The 15,772-nt window shown below is 40.0% G+C and overlaps 1 protein-coding gene across 4 annotated transcripts in view; it reads left to right on the plus strand.

Moving 5' to 3' along the window:
* The window catches only part of LOC111665676 (collagen alpha-1(XIV) chain-like), a 167,274-nt gene that overhangs the window by 77,920 nt on the left and 73,582 nt on the right, over positions 1-15,772 (plus strand). For all 4 annotated transcript variants that reach the window (XM_023420750.2, XM_023420751.2, XM_087177840.1 and 1 more), the window contains 4 exons: positions 1,728-1,857; positions 7,203-7,325; positions 8,329-8,478; positions 11,402-11,518. In XM_023420750.2, the coding sequence (XP_023276518.1) occupies positions 1,728-1,857; positions 7,203-7,325; positions 8,329-8,478; positions 11,402-11,518 (520 nt within the window). The remainder of the gene's footprint in view (positions 1-1,727; positions 1,858-7,202; positions 7,326-8,328; positions 8,479-11,401; positions 11,519-15,772) is intronic.

Below are 15,772 nucleotides of genomic sequence, written 5' to 3' on the forward strand. Positions count from 1 at the left end.
GGGGGGGGGGGGGGGGTGCTGCTGCCTGGAGTGCGCTTTTGTAAGACAAATACCAAAAGGCAGACATTTCAGGAATATGAGTGGTTATGACAGTGACAAAGGATGGGGTACCAGAGGGTGTAACTATGAGAAGGAACTTAACTTTTTGTACCTGGAATGTTAATGGAATTAATGAGCCTGTAAAACGAGGCAAAGTATTATCCCATCTTAGGGAAATGCAGGCTGATGTGATTTATTTTTGACAGGAAACTCACCTGGTAAACAAAGCCCATCAAAAATATTCGACTAAATGGATTAATCAGGTGTATCACTCTAATTTTTCTGCCAAGGCCTGAGGGGTGGCTATCGTCATACGCAAAAATGTTCCCTTCCTACATCATTCTACTACTGCAGATGAAGAAGGGAGATATATTTTAGTCACACGTGAGATTCAGTCCACCCCTATCACACTGCTTAATATATATGAGCCTAACTGGGACGAGGACATTAGATAAGCATGCCATTTCATTTTTATATGGTATATTGCAAGATCACGATCAAGTGAATACAGGACCAATTAAAAGGAAGTGGGAGGAGGAGCTGGGGTTGGAGATAACGGAGAGGTCTGGGAGAGGGCACTGCAATTTGTAAACCAGTGTTCTCTTAATGCAAGACACCATCTAATACAGTTTAAAATTACTCACAGATTACATTATTCAAAGGTGAAACTGAACAAAATCTACCAAGATCTGTCACCTATCTGGGATAAATGCAACTATGCAGAAGCCGACCTACTGCACAGTTTTGTATTGTGTCCAAGGTTACAGGGATTCTGGTTGGAGATTTTTTCTTTTTTTACAAAAATCTTGACAGTGCAAATGAAGCCTGATCCTGTCATCATCTTATTTGGCGTTTCAGAAACTTCAAAAAACCTCTCAAAAGCTCAATACCGCTTTCTGTCTTATGGTCTTCTCTGTGCTAAGAAACTGATTCTGCAGCATTGGAAAGGGAAGGAACTCCCGTCTTTCAGCCACTGGATAACGATACGAACAGATACCCTTCACTTAGAGAAAATCAGATATGTCTTAACAGACAGATTGGAGAGTTATAGGAAGATCTGGGGAACAATGATCACCTTATTGAAAGGAAAGTAAATTATTTGTCACTCGGGCAGCTTTAACATATATCACTACCAGGTAGCATACCTCAGAGCCAGGAGGGCGGGTGGGTTTGTTTGTTTTATCATTATTACTATTACTGTTGTTGTTGTTGTTATTATTATTATTTGCTATAGATGCTTATGTTTTGTCTGCTTGTGGTTGTTTTTCTTATCTCTTTTTCTTTTTATTAAGTTCGGTCTTTTGTCTCTACATTATTGCTCTCAAGTTTGTTTGTTTTTTTTGTCCGTCCTGTAATAATGTTCTTAATGTTCTCACCGTTATTTTGTCATATACACATATGGAAAAACCCAAGGAAGCCTTGTTTTGCACAATTTGTAATAACCGTTCTGGATTTCTTTTTTTGCTTCCCAATGAAAATATTTAAAACACGTTTGATCGACAGGTGAACTTTGGGAGGCGGAATACCACATAACGCCTTTTAAGAAGACGTTACAGTACAGAGACCGCTGTTGCTCAGTTTGCCTTTCTGACCCAATCAAAGTCACTGCATTTGTGCCGGTATTTGCAAACAGTTGGTTTTCTGTCACTTGGATGATGAATTTAACTTCAGCTCGTTTCTGCTTCCAGAGGACGGTGCCCACTGGGCAGAGCAGCCTGGTTCTGCAGCCTCTTCTGTCCGACACCGAGTACAAAGTTAGCATCACTCCTGTTTACCCTGATGGAAACGGACCAACAGCAGCACGAATGGGACGGACACGTGAGTCATATTCGTGTTTAATGTGTTTTGACCACTGGTCTTTTAATTTAGCCGGTTCAATTTCTTTGCTTTCATTTTTCATTCAGAAATCATTTATAACACAAAATAACACAGTGAAGTAAAATAAAAACACAAACAAACAAACAAACAAAAGATGGTTTATTTTAGAAGACTCTCTGGAGGAAAAACATCATGTTTTGGCTCCTGGCGAACTCCAGGAGTCATTTGGACAAATAATCCCAGCAGATCTGACGCTGTGATTTAAGAGCAGAGATGAGAAGCTGCTGTGGATCAGAGCGCAGACCTCCTGACCCTCCCGACACTCTGACATCTTGTCGCTCTGATCTCCAGTACAGCTGTAGACACACAGAGCAAGGTATTAAGGTTTTTTTTTTTTTGCAGAGAAGTTGCTGTCAGGAAGAAATGAGGGAAAAATGACAGGAAAGAGATGGAAGAAAAAGGGAAAGAACTAGTAATAATGTAATGATATAGAGTAATAATGTAATAATGTTTATTTTTCTTGGGATGTTTTTTATTACATATCTCCCCTGTACTTATTATTTCTCTCTCACTATCAGCTTTTAATATTTTTCTTCTCTAATTATCTTTTTTTTTTTCCTCGCTTGTTCTCGCCTTTGCAATTTCCATAAAAAACCATGTCTCCTTTCAAGTTATGATGATGAGACTGAAATAATCATTTCATATTACAAGTATGAATAGAGACTATAAATTGTAGAAAGGAGGGGTAAAGAGTTGGTAAGTTGTTTGAAGACTAAAAATGAATGATAGCATAAACATGTTTTACATAGATGTGTTTCTCGGGACTGGGACTTTAAATGGGGAAAACAGGATGGAACGGCTTCATTAACTTGTAAAACTTTTGGGAATCTAAGGAACAGCATTAGGTAGGTTGGGAGGTCGCTGATTCAAATGCCCATATAACAGTGCGCTGGTACACAGCTACTGTACACGTGTAAGGTGTGTTTGTGCAAGCATGTGATACACTAACCTCTGCCGTGCCCCTAAGAGGAAGACTCAATCCTGTAACTGTACAGGAACTGAAACTGAACTCTCATTACTCTGAAAAACAGCAGCAACAACAACAACACTGCAATTTAAGCGGAACAGAAACTTGTTAGCTATTCATCATCTTTAGCACGCTGCGTCTGCTGAACAAAATGTTGCAGGACTGTTGCCAGAGGGGGAATGGAGATGGACTTGGTGGGGGGGGGGCAACATAAATGAAAAGGATTCATTTCTGTCATGAAGTACACGGGGGAACCTGGTAATATCAGACCACAGTGAAGTTAATTAGTCTTTAAAATAAACATTGTCTGTGTAAAGATATTTTTAGATTAAAGCGAGATGATGAATGTTTTAGCCACTTAATTGCATTGGGAATGTTATTCATACAGAGTCTGTTGGGAATATTGGAGCTGCGCTTTCAGTTCAAAGCATTAGTTTGACTGGAATATCTATTGTAATGTAGCTGATAATTGCAATGACTATTCCCCTCAGTGAGGTCTTGTTATATTTCAGCAGCACCTCCATTAACTGGTAAAGGTATTTAAACACAAGCAAATGTTCTTAGTGAAGAAGGTTCAGGTGCTTCCTGCTGATTACACTCCAGACGATTTCAGGGGAGGAAAAAGAGATAGCAAGCTGTCTTGATAGCTCAGTGTACAACATTCATTTTCTTCACTGTGGAGCTGAAGACAGAAATATGTGGGAAGCATTCTTTCCTCTTTTGTGAAAACGTGACTGAACGCTGTGTGAATGCACCAGCAGAGGCTAATGATTTTCTCTGCTGCCAAGTGCATTACAGAACAAATACTCGGCTTTCATGGAGGAGGAAACACTAAATTCAAGACATTCATCTTTCCACTCTGTCCCATCATGTCTCCCTGTGCAGCGCATTACACACATTAGCAGGCACTAACGACATTCTCTGCTTTTTAAACGATGGGGTCTCCGACAACCAGTAATGATGAATGGTTCCTGTTAGCGAGTGAGGGATGAGATGATCGCCCAGGGAGAAGCGACAGGGAATGCAGAGAGGGGTATGATTGGGTTTTTTAGAGTGAAGATAGATGATGTGACAAAGGGAGCCAGTGTAATCTGGGGATTTGAACCTATGAGGGATGGGGTGAACGCTGAGGGAGGCATGACAGGGAATGCAGAGGGGATGATTGGGTTTTTAGCCTCAAACTGAAAATAGATAATGTGACAGAAGAGGCAGAATAATCTGAGGATTTGATCCACTGAGGGATGGGATGATCACAGAGAGAGGTGTGGGAGAGAATGTAAAGAGGAAAGAGGAAAAAAAAAAGGATAATGTGACACAAAAGTCAGTGCAAACTGGACATTTGAATTTATGAGCTGATGTCTGACAGGTGTGACAGAAAAAAACAGATGTTTGGAGGAGATATGAATCTGTGAGAGTTCAGCTGGTTCCTGAAAAAGAGGTGAAGTTACAGTGGAAAGGAAGATGGAGAGTTTTCCAACCTACCTGCATAGGAGGAAAATTTACTCAAATAAATCGGTGTCTTTTTTAATGATTTTGGTATTGGGACAAGGAAAGAAAATGATTATTATTCTGACAGAAGACTACGTTTTGACTGTATGAGGGATGTTGAAGTCGCTGAGGGAGATAAAGGAGGGAACCCACAGAAGCTGATAGGGGATTAGAGGTGAAATAAGTAAACATACAATATAGAATTAGACATAGAACCAACAAAATCACTCAAACAAAAAGTGGTTTCTTATTTTCTTTTATTCCTGAAATATTCTAGTTGCATGAAAATGAAATAATTAACAACAGCAAACCTGTCATATAGTGATATCTGGACTTTATGTTCTTACTAGTAACAACAGTAGGGCATTTTACTACTCCACTTCAGTAATGTTTGCACTCTGACTGCAGCACATGGTGACATTTTTCATTTGTCCTGAAAAGATTACAACCACCAGCGTATAAAAAAAAAAAATTCCAGATTTCGCATGGCAAGCTAAAAATCAAAAAACCAGCTTGGGAACTCAATGGTGCTTCACCACATCTACATTATGTTTGCATTTCCATTGCATCTGAACAACTGTGAAGACTGACCCATACCTGCTATGGCCTATAGCAACCAAAACTGAGTCTACATGCACAATTATTATCCAAGTTCCCAAGAAGAAGTTCCCCAGTCGAGAGGGTTTCATTAAATCAGCGGTTTCTCATTACTGTTCGGCCTGAAGGGTGAAGACATAGAGGGAGGAATGGCAGAAAGAGCTCAGAGGATGATGGTAATTTTGTCAGCACCAGTGAGGACACAACAGAAGAGGAGAGTATAAGGTGGGGATTTGAACATATGAGGGTGCAGTCCACACTGAGGAGGGCGGATGTATGACTGAATGCAGAGCAGATGATTGGCTTTTTAATAGTGAAGCACTGTGGAACATGAAGAGGGAAAATGAGGCTGAAGAGCCGGTATAATCTGGAGGTTTCAGCTCGTAAATGGTGAGGACTGATACTCAGGGAGGAATGATGGAACACAGAGAGAATGGGATGGGAGGTTTTTAGCATTTTAAATGCTGGGATTTGGACCTGAAAAAGTCTCAAGTTTCCCATTAACCAAAGGGATCCTGAGAGGATTTGAATAAATCACGGTTCAGGAGGAACAAAATGGACTGTGGAGAGGTTAGAAATGTATGTGAGCGCACAGATGGGTTCAAAATCACACATCCGTCAAACAATTTAAAGACCCCCTTCAACGTTAACCTTGTTAACATGTCCACATAGTGTTTTTTATAGATGATGTATGATACAAAACATGTCATGAGAGAAAAAAAACGGATTCCGACATCCTGGGCTTCGTACTCCACATGCCTCCGAAACCAATCCCATCAACTTGTGGGCTAGGAGTTTCCATATCGTTTCAGAATAGCGCGAAGCCAGGTGTAGCAAATTATCAGCATTCCGTAAGCTAAGGTAACAAAGGGACAAAGGTTCGTCTGAAATCTGCAACATTAGCTGTTTTTGGATAATGTTGGGGCTAGTTGTTCAGCTTCGCAGTGAAGCCGAACCTTCATCATATCTATTACTGTTACATTTCTAACAATGTAGAGAGCGATACATGAAATCCATTCCCATTCTGATACAATGACTTGTGGGGAACCTCGTACAATTTGCTTTTCTTCGTCTTCGTAGTCGGTTTCCGGTTTAAACACCATATACCTGAATTACTCCTATATGAACACTTGCCGTTGTGTAGCGTATAGTTGCTTGTAACACAGAAAACAAGCAGTACTAAATGAGGCAAAGGCGTGGAGTTACATCCAAACCATCTTAAGACCATGGAATAAAGTTGTAAATTTGTAATGCTGAGCAACAGAGATGAGTGTTTTGGGGTTCAGTCGATGCCAGAGGAGAACTTTAATACCATCCTGCCATTAATTCTGTTTTCCAAACTTCTGTCCCAGTTGTCATCCTAATGATAAGTCCTCTGGATTTAATATCTGTCTGACGGACTAATTCGGCTGCAAACTTTGTACCAGCGGAGGGACTTAACATTTTTTTACTGTGCTAACTGTTGAAATTGTATTAAATGTTATCAAACTTTTATCCTTCTGTGACTCTTACTCATTATCTTCCTCTTGCCAACTTGGTTTTTTGGTTTCTTTTCAGTTTCTCCCTGCACTCTTCTCCCTCTGCTGTGTGATGACAGTTTCCATTATGAAAGCACTTTATAATCACTCTGACATGCTGGAAATTACATTTTTAGAAAGTATTTTATTAATACATATATTTAGTTGATTTCCTTTATAACTATGATTTTGGTTTATTGTTTATTTCCTCTTTATCTTATTCATTACCGTTTGTTTTCTGTATTTTTTTCACCTTTGCTCTTTCATTTCATTTAAAATTTTTCTACCCCCCCTCTTCCCCCATCCCCTCCCTGTTTTGTTCTCTTTTCTCTTTTTATTAATGATTTTTCTGTCAACTTTACTGTGTGTCTCGCTGTGTTTCCCTTTCATCTTTTCATCTTTTTTTCTTCCTGTCACTGGTTTGAGTCCAGACGGAGGCCCTTGTGCTTATCACCATAGCAGCTGATAAAAACACTACAGGGTACTCCTACATCAAAAGAGCCACATTAATTCATTAAAAAACACAAACGCTTGCCTATGTTATCTATTCACTTCCTCTTTTAATATACTGTCTTTTCAAATAAATGTATGAATGTATAAAACGTGCCCTGATTGACATTTTATTTTGCCAACATTTCAGAAATTCAGTTAAAATTTAAGCAACAATTTGATAGAAACATAAAATCTGTCTTTTCTGTCTCCCCATCCCTCCTCAGTTCCTCTCTCAGCTCCTAAGAACCTGCGAGTGTCAGAGGAATGGTATAACCGCTTCAGGATCAGCTGGGACGTTCCACCTTCACCCACCATGGGCTACAGAGTCGTCTACCAGCCTCTAACTGGTAATTTACACACACATGATGTATGCTCCTGCACAGAAACTGTACCTGTCGTATTAAAATACACTCAGGGCATTTAAATTGGTTCCAACACTGTCTGTACTTGTAGGAAACTGTTATAACCTGAAATTTAATTGTCGGCATCTGAAAAACTTCTACTTGAACAAGACTAAAAAGCTATAATCCCTCAAAGACATCTAGAACATATAGTGTACATCACACTCGATTATGTATATATGTTGGATGGAACATTGTTATATCGAGGATTTACCTATTGCTACCAGAAGTGCCTAAAAGTGAGTTTAGATTCATGTTCCCCGGAGGATATTCTGCAAATGATGTGGAAAAGCGGTGGTGCTAGAGGAAAGGTTACAGGAGCAACAAGATCATCATGATTATCTGTTACAAATAATTCCTCTGAAGTGTTTGACGAACAGGCCAGTAAACATCGTCCCTGGGCCTGAAGACTTTAATACCTGCAGATATTAAAGTCTTAAACTGTCCATCATGAATCGTTTTATAGGAGTGCAGTGGTGAGCAGTAGAAACCTCTTTTAAGGAAACAAACAAGAAAAAGCATTGGATATACTTGCTATTGAGAGAGTACATGAACAGTTTCCGTTTGTCTATATTACTATGTTTCTGAAAGGGATCGGTGGGCAATCAATTTTAAAGAAACCTATGAACTAACTTATACATAATATTAATGAATCTGAACACAAATTACAAACCTGAAGATGAAATTCTTTTCTCATGAAACCACCAGGATACAACTAAAAGACACATTTTCTCTTCCCACTCTGTCATATTTTTGTGCTTTTTCCACCACTTGTTTCTGTCTTCTCTCTGCCGGTGTCACCTTTTCACCTTCAATCACAAGTTTCATTTTCCATACTCTCCCACTAACTGGATTGAAGTGAGTGATTATCTCTGAACCCGCTCCTTCCATTCACTCACCATTCGATCCTCCTTGACGTGTTGTCTTAATTATCCCGCCCCCTCCGCAGCCCCCGGGCCAGCTCTGGAGACCTTCGTGGGGGAGGACGTGAACACCATGCTGATCGTCAACCTGCTGAGTGGGACGGAGTACAGCGTCAAGGTCATCGCCTCCTACACCACTGGATCCAGCGAAGCCCTGTCAGGGAGGGCCAAGACCCGTAAGTCCATCACTGTTACTCAAATGTGATGTCGCAGCTTCTTTGTGGTGATTTGAGTCTCCTGATAGATTATTTATTTTTCACCCAAAATATATTCAACACTAAAATGCAGACAAAACTTAAAAATGATATTAATCATTTAAACAAATACAATAGAAAAATATAATGTATAATATTGCTTCTCCACAGTTTAATGACTTAATTACACAGAGCAAACATTAATATGAACTACAAATAATGTCACTTTTGTACAATCATCATCTTTTCATCTCTTCTTTCTTTTTGTTGCCCATTCTGATTTTCACTGATTTCACTGAAAGATTATTTTTCACTGGACCTCCATGACGGTGCCACCTGAGAAATTTGGGTTGCAACTGAAAACTTTCTTTTAAAAAAAAATGTCTTTTTGCACTGGCATAATATTCCATTGTTTAAAGGAAATAGAAGTATAAATACTGATAAAACAAGATCATTGTTCTCCATCATAATCAACTCTCATTAGACTAGTATTGATTTGGACTAACATGCCTGCTCTCAGACCATTTTGTCAGTAACTTTGTTGTTTGGTTGGCGTTTTCTCAACCCGATCATTAATATACCTTGTTGTCTCTCTTTCTCTGTCCGCTGCACTACTTTGAACACAAGTGGATAAAACGATCTCCTCTAATCTAATCAGAGACACAGCCAGACACCGCCAGACGTCAATATCTTGATATCCATCCGACACTTTTAACCTGATTACATCCCAGCCCTGGAATGAACTGTCGACTCAATAGATTTAGTCGTCTCACTGGTGATGTGGACACTTCCCGAGGCTCTTTGAGCATCTGCTCCAGTTCGATCAGTCAGTGGTTCTCAGAAACAATCATTTGAGTAGGAGCCTGGATCTCCCTCCCCTGCATGATAATTAACCACTTCACCACAGGCTGGACTGTTGGTGAAGCAGCCCTTTTCGAAACCGAAAGGTCTCCGCTTTGATCTCCATGACGGCCGAAACGACCAACAGAGAACATGCGTCCTTTTCAAGTGTCCTTGAGCAGGACGCTGAACTTCCACCCTTTCATCCATCCTCATTTCTCTCTGGATAAGAACTCTCGAAATAAGTGTCAGCTAAATGCCTTAACTTGTAGTTTTAAATGGAGCGTGTCCTTTTGCGTTGGAGCCACTTTTTCCATCGTCTGCATAACAATTAAGGTCTTGATTTGAAGGACAAGTTTAAGGGGGTTGGAGCAAAGAAAAAGAGGAGAGAAGAAGGGGGGAAAAAAAAGCTGAAGAAGATGGAGAAAGGAAGAAGAATGATGTAGAGATGGATGGAGTTGAAAAGAGAGTAAGATCATATGAGGCCAGTGGGATCCCAGGAGGTGAATGGAGTGTCGATCATATTACTCAGCAGCATGTTAATGAAGCCAGCGGACCAGTAGAAATCAGTTGACTGATGTGTCAATGTCACACGCCAGCACAAGTATCAAAGTTGTTGAGGACAGAAAGGAGACTGGAGCTTCAGGTCTTCATGTAAAACCTTTTCACTTATCGTTTGATTTAAATTCTGTCAACCTCAATCATCCACTGGTAGATAAACACGGGTATTTAATGAATACTGACACTCCAGCAATAAGCAAAAATAGCTGCGGATGTTGTTGCTGTGTTGTTGTGGTGGTAGAATATAATCACATTTGCTGACTGAGAGCAAACCTTCAAGTGAGTGCACTTCTATGGATACAGAGTCTGAAGCAACTCTGGTAGCAGAAGGGAGACCGCTACTGTGACGGCTCCTGACGGGTTGGAAGTGAGTCACTGCCCAAGTGAAGAAGTTCAGGAGTAAGGGTGAGGTGGAGTGTGAGATCGACCGGTGGATAGGTGCCGTGTCAGCAGTCAGCAGTGATGTTAACGCTATACTGGACTGTTGTGGTTGTTGTGGGGCTGACATTTTCCCCAGTAAAAAGCAATCAATTAAAAATCTGTTCTCAGCCTGTTTGGTTATTGTTTCAGTGTCTGTTGATGTTTCTCAAAGTTGTGATATTGTGTCTACCACTACCTGCACTATGCTGCTCAGATCTTGAATCAAGAATCCTTTTACAATCCTCTATTCAAATCACATGGTTTGACTTTGCATAAAGATGCGGAGATACATTATGTATTTGTAGGGAGTCGAAAATAAGTCAGATCAGATATTTGGCTCAAGTGGAGAATGTTCTGTTTTGTCAGAGGGAATATGAAATATAGTGTGATGAACAAGGCCATTATCAAGTCACCGAAACATGCGTGCTAATGTCTTTGAACTCCGAATAAGTGATGCTTTCAAAAGTCGGGCGATGAAAGTGCATACATACCATTTGCATAAATAGAGTGTGTGTGGGTTTGTTTAGGCGTGTGTGTGTGTGTGTGTGTGTGTGTGTGTGTGTGTGTTTAGAAGTGTGTATATAAGCCGCACTTCTGAAGCAAAGACAGTGCAGCTTTATTTCTCCCTCTGTTTGAAAATAACTCCATGAAAATGCACATCGGTGTCCTTGAAGCCAACTGGCCAGATGCTTTCATATGTGTCATCTGCAAACACGGCCGCAAATCCAGCTTTATTAGAGCGGCGGCATGTGGAGAATATTTTTGTAGCGTTTGTACAAAGAAGGTGGAGTCAGGCTGGAAATAATATGGGATGGGTCAGTAGTGCCCTTCATAGCTGACTGTCATAGACTGAGAGATGTGGACAATGTCAAAAACACACTAACCACACCATTCTATAAGCTTTATTACCCCCCCCCCAAGTAGTAGTACTAGTTTGAACTTGGAAAAACTCAAAAACTGAAATTCCTGAATCATTTCTTGACTTGTAAATGTGTTTGTGAACGCTTACAAACTTCTCTCTCCAGTGTTGCAAAGGTGTCGTCCTTAAGTTAACGTTACTTCCTCTCCCTCCGTCTCTCTGCAGTGTACCTGGGGGTCACCAACCTGAGTGCCTATCAGGTGAGGATGACGGGTGTGTGCGCCCAGTGGCAGCTCCACCGACACGCCGGCGCCTACAGAGTGGTAATCGAGTCCCTGCTCAGTGAGTACATGCACAGGCGAACGTGTTCTCTCCATTTCTTTATTTACACGTATTTATCTTGATCTTCTTTTAAACAAGTAAGAGACAAAATTCCTTTCCATTAATTTGATTTCAAAACTCAGTGACTGAATCTCCTGTAACGTTCAGAAAATCCTGAGAATAAATCCAGTGAGCCAGTTTCCATGTAGACCACATGTACAGCCAGTCCTGTAAGTGGCATGTTCCTGTGAAACCATAGTGGCACACCAAAAGCTACTTTTCTATCATGCTCGCACTCAAAAATACATCTCCTAACAACTCGTACATTTACACATTTAGATCTTGAATTTTGTGTATTTACTATATTTCAGGATTACTTTTGCACTGACTTTATGGACAACAGCTTGGCTCAGTGGCTGCATGCAGGAGGAGTTGGAAGGTTTTGTTTTACCACTTTTCACGCTGTAGTCTTTGTGCTCAGCCGTGTTGGCGCACAGAGATCAAAATAATATCGACCTTTAGTAAATCCGGGAACATGTTGGAGGTTTCCTTTATGAAAAAGCATTTTTCTTTCTGTGTGTTTTTGTTGGTGTTTGATTGTTGTTTTAACGGGTTAGCTGCATAACGAATTCCTCCTTTTGAGATAATGAAGATCACCTAGACCTTTATCCACAGGGGACATGTATGAAAATGCAAATAAAATGCACACACACACACAAATGCTCATTCCTGGCTCTCTAGATTATCTGGTAGATTTTCAACCGAGCCTGCCAAGGTTATTTAACGTGACCGTGCATCACTAGCGCTCCATCAAGTATAAAAGTGGGATACGTAATGCTGTGTGTGCAGCTGTAATTCTCTGCCTCAGATTCTTTTCCATCACGCTCCTACGCTGCATTTCTGCACTGGTAGGGGGCTCATTCATACTCGCATGCTTACATTAGTGGGAGTTTCAGTATGCAGCACAGAGAAAGTGTCCAATTTTCTGAATCCCTAAACAGCCTGCGATGACAAAGATATTGTTGTATCCCATCAGAGACGTGCTGAGAGTCTTAAAGGTTTAGCTGTGCAGACAAGGAAGGCTTACAGACTCCAGCCCGGGTGACATTTACATTTGCTGTGTGAGGTAAAATACAGGGGGAAAAAAGGCCAAATGTTGGTATAATGGCTGCCAAGTGTATTGGGATGAATTGTTCTTGGTATAGGAATGACAGTAATGACAGCTTGTTGTGTCTGTTCTAAGCTTTAATGAAAATAAGAATAGAAGAATAGAAATGTATAGAATAGAACAAAGATGGATAGAATTAATTTCTTCTCATCAGCTTTCTCTGAAGTTTCGGTTGTGCCTGCAGCTTGTTCTCTGATTGTGAGAAGAACAATTAAAACAAAACGAGCACTTCTATTTGAAGTTCCTCTTTGTTGAAGCCAGTAGCCGTGTTTGTATTTCATCAGGAATTGTTAAGAGAAGTCACATGTGAAATTGTGTTATTGGACCCTAAAACATATCAGAAGTTCAGAATTTCATTTGCTCTTGCTGATGGTAACATGTTTTTTTGTTTATAGCTTGACAGTGAATGTTTAAGTTAGTGAAAGATGGTGGTTTAGGTTAAATGTAAATAAACACATTATAATGTATTCTGTATTAAACCAGACCAGGATGTGTCCCTGTACTGTCCCTATAGTGAATACTTTTCCATTGGTAATATTCTCGATTTATTGTTTAATATAATGACAAACTTCCGTGTAATTCATGCCAGCACATTTCTGTCCTTCTAATGTATAAATATATCGATAACAGCTGGATATCCAGCTATAATGGTCAAACTTTATGTATTGAAATGTTAAACGTTGAGGGGGGAAAACTACAGATCTGCTGCACAGTAGACTCCTGTTGGCCTTTAAGAAAACTTAAACAGCTTGAAACCCTTAAATTTCCGCTTCGTGTCTTTGGATTACTTTCAGAGTCTCAATTAAACTCTATAAAATTCTGTTTCTGTTTGACGTACTTTGATGTATTCATCTCCCACTCCTGCTGTCAAAAGGGGCTCTGCACCAAAGTCACCTCCACAAAACAGCCTTGCAATTATTAAAGTCATTTTCCCGGTGCTGATTCTCCGCAGCCACCGGGCTCGGCGCCAGCAGAAATAATTGTGTATCTTCCCATTTGTTTGAAACTGGTAACATCAACACACTCCAAAATACCAAAATAAAATCAAACAACAGATGGTGTGGCCCCCGATTCGATTGCACACGTCCACCACTCAGTCACCACCTCTAAGGTGAGATTGACTTTTAATACAGCCGTCATCCACCAAATAGGAAAGTAATGGCTGTTATTCATCACCTTTAGGCCTACAGCAACAGCGCTGCCATCATTAATGTCATATAAAAGGCACATATTATTGCAGTTCCCTCGAGTTTCTTCAGGCAGCTCCGAGGTATTGGTTCTCTCAACACACAATAGAGCTAAATGAGGATTTATGTCAACGCAGCTGGTAAATAATTACTAGAGGAAGAAAGAACTGCGGAAGAAAGAGGGAAATGTTAAGTTATCCTGTGTTTGATGAGAGATTGATATAGAATCATTAATATAGATTCAGAAATCAAACCTTTCCCTGTGCAGAATAATTAGATACCCCCTGCTGAAAATAACACATACATATCAGCCTTCCCAGACATCTGAAAAATCCAGCCTGTGCACTGATGAACAACGTGGACCGTCACAAATTAGAGCCACAGCGGAAATGATCTCTATTGCATTTTCAAACTGTGTGTGATTCTATACTAATACTGACTCAATTCTTTCTTTAGCACCAAATGCAGCAAACAGTAAAGAGCCTGAAGGTTGGCACTGAATGTTTGGTCAGATGCCCAAACTTGATCAGTCTGTCTTTGATCATGTATTTCCTGATCATAATCATCATTTTGGTATTTTTATATTCCAACTCACAGTTGTGTGTTTCAAAATATCCACAACGAGCTAAGAAGAAGTTTTGAGCTGTTACAACATAATCAGAGCTCCTCACCCTCTGTACTTAATGTGAATAGTTTGTTAGGACATCTAGGTTTGTGTATCAGTCTTATTACAATAAAATTATTCATACAATTCATTCATATCATCATCATTCAATTAGTCATTTATTTACCTTTACTCACCTTTACTTTCTTCACTTAAATTAAACAAATCGAGTTTTCGTGGTGACGTACAGTTTCTGTGTCTGTAATGAAATGTAGATATTCGACTGGGAGATGTAAGGAAACCTGTCTAATGTTACAGGGTCACACCCTCACCACATGAGCTTCCAGCTGCCAGCAAGTTTACTAAAAGTGTTTAAATATCACGTCTCAGTGATATCAGATCATTTACATCAGCAGATTAAAAAGTGAATCTTTGTTTGGATCATAATAATCCATGTACTTATATTCTGTATTTAATACATTTTGTAAAATGAGTTCCCAGGACTTGATGAAATGAACATGTAATTAGCTTATGACGTTAAAAAGACATGTATTTGATGCCTCCACAGAACCTGAATACATTCCACATCCGCTGTGACAGCTCAGTCGAATGTTCACCTGTCCACTTCCTGCAGGAGTTAAACAGACCTGTGCTCAACCACACACCCTGCATCTATGAATAAATGCATGAAGTTTTGTACTAAAATCAGTTTGTTTGGATGTTGGTTTATATTGTCAGTTTTGTTATAAGCTTCAGCTCTAATAATTGACTTGGCAGAGCGCTGCAGTTATTTGAGTCATTAAAATGTTCCACCTGCCCCCTGTGATGAAGTTGTAGAAGTGAATGCATTGTGTTTTTTGAATAGCGAGTTTTCCTTAAAAAAATATATTTGACATGGTGCCAGTCGACCTTGACCACGAGCATGGAGCGAACAACAGCAACAAAAACATGTTGATTATTTCAGTAATTGGATTTGGTCCGTCAGTTAGTCCTGACTGCTGAAAGTTTAACTTTATCAGGCCAGAAACACAAACTGAGCAGCTGACAAAAAAAATCATCCCTATGTAAGAGACATTTAAAACATATTCTATACTCAATGTTATAAACACAGGAAACTAAACAACAGCCTCCTTCATCAGTCCCTCAGTCTAAGTGGGAGCTCATGACTCACTTTGAGAGCAATTGACACATTCGGCAAATGATGAGATCCTCAACAGTGTGAAACACAGCGGAACATCTGCTTTTTTACACCCTCTGCCTGTGGAGTTTGGTCGAAGGGGCTCCCGTACTAATCAAAACTGAGCTGCAGTGTAAAG

Source organism: Seriola lalandi, unplaced genomic scaffold (assembly GCF_002814215.2).
Source record: "Seriola lalandi dorsalis isolate HSWRI2012SDOR001 ecotype SW California unplaced genomic scaffold, Sedor1 jcf7180002054657, whole genome shotgun sequence".
In the NCBI taxonomy this organism is placed as follows: Eukaryota; Metazoa; Chordata; class Actinopteri; order Carangiformes; family Carangidae; genus Seriola; species Seriola lalandi.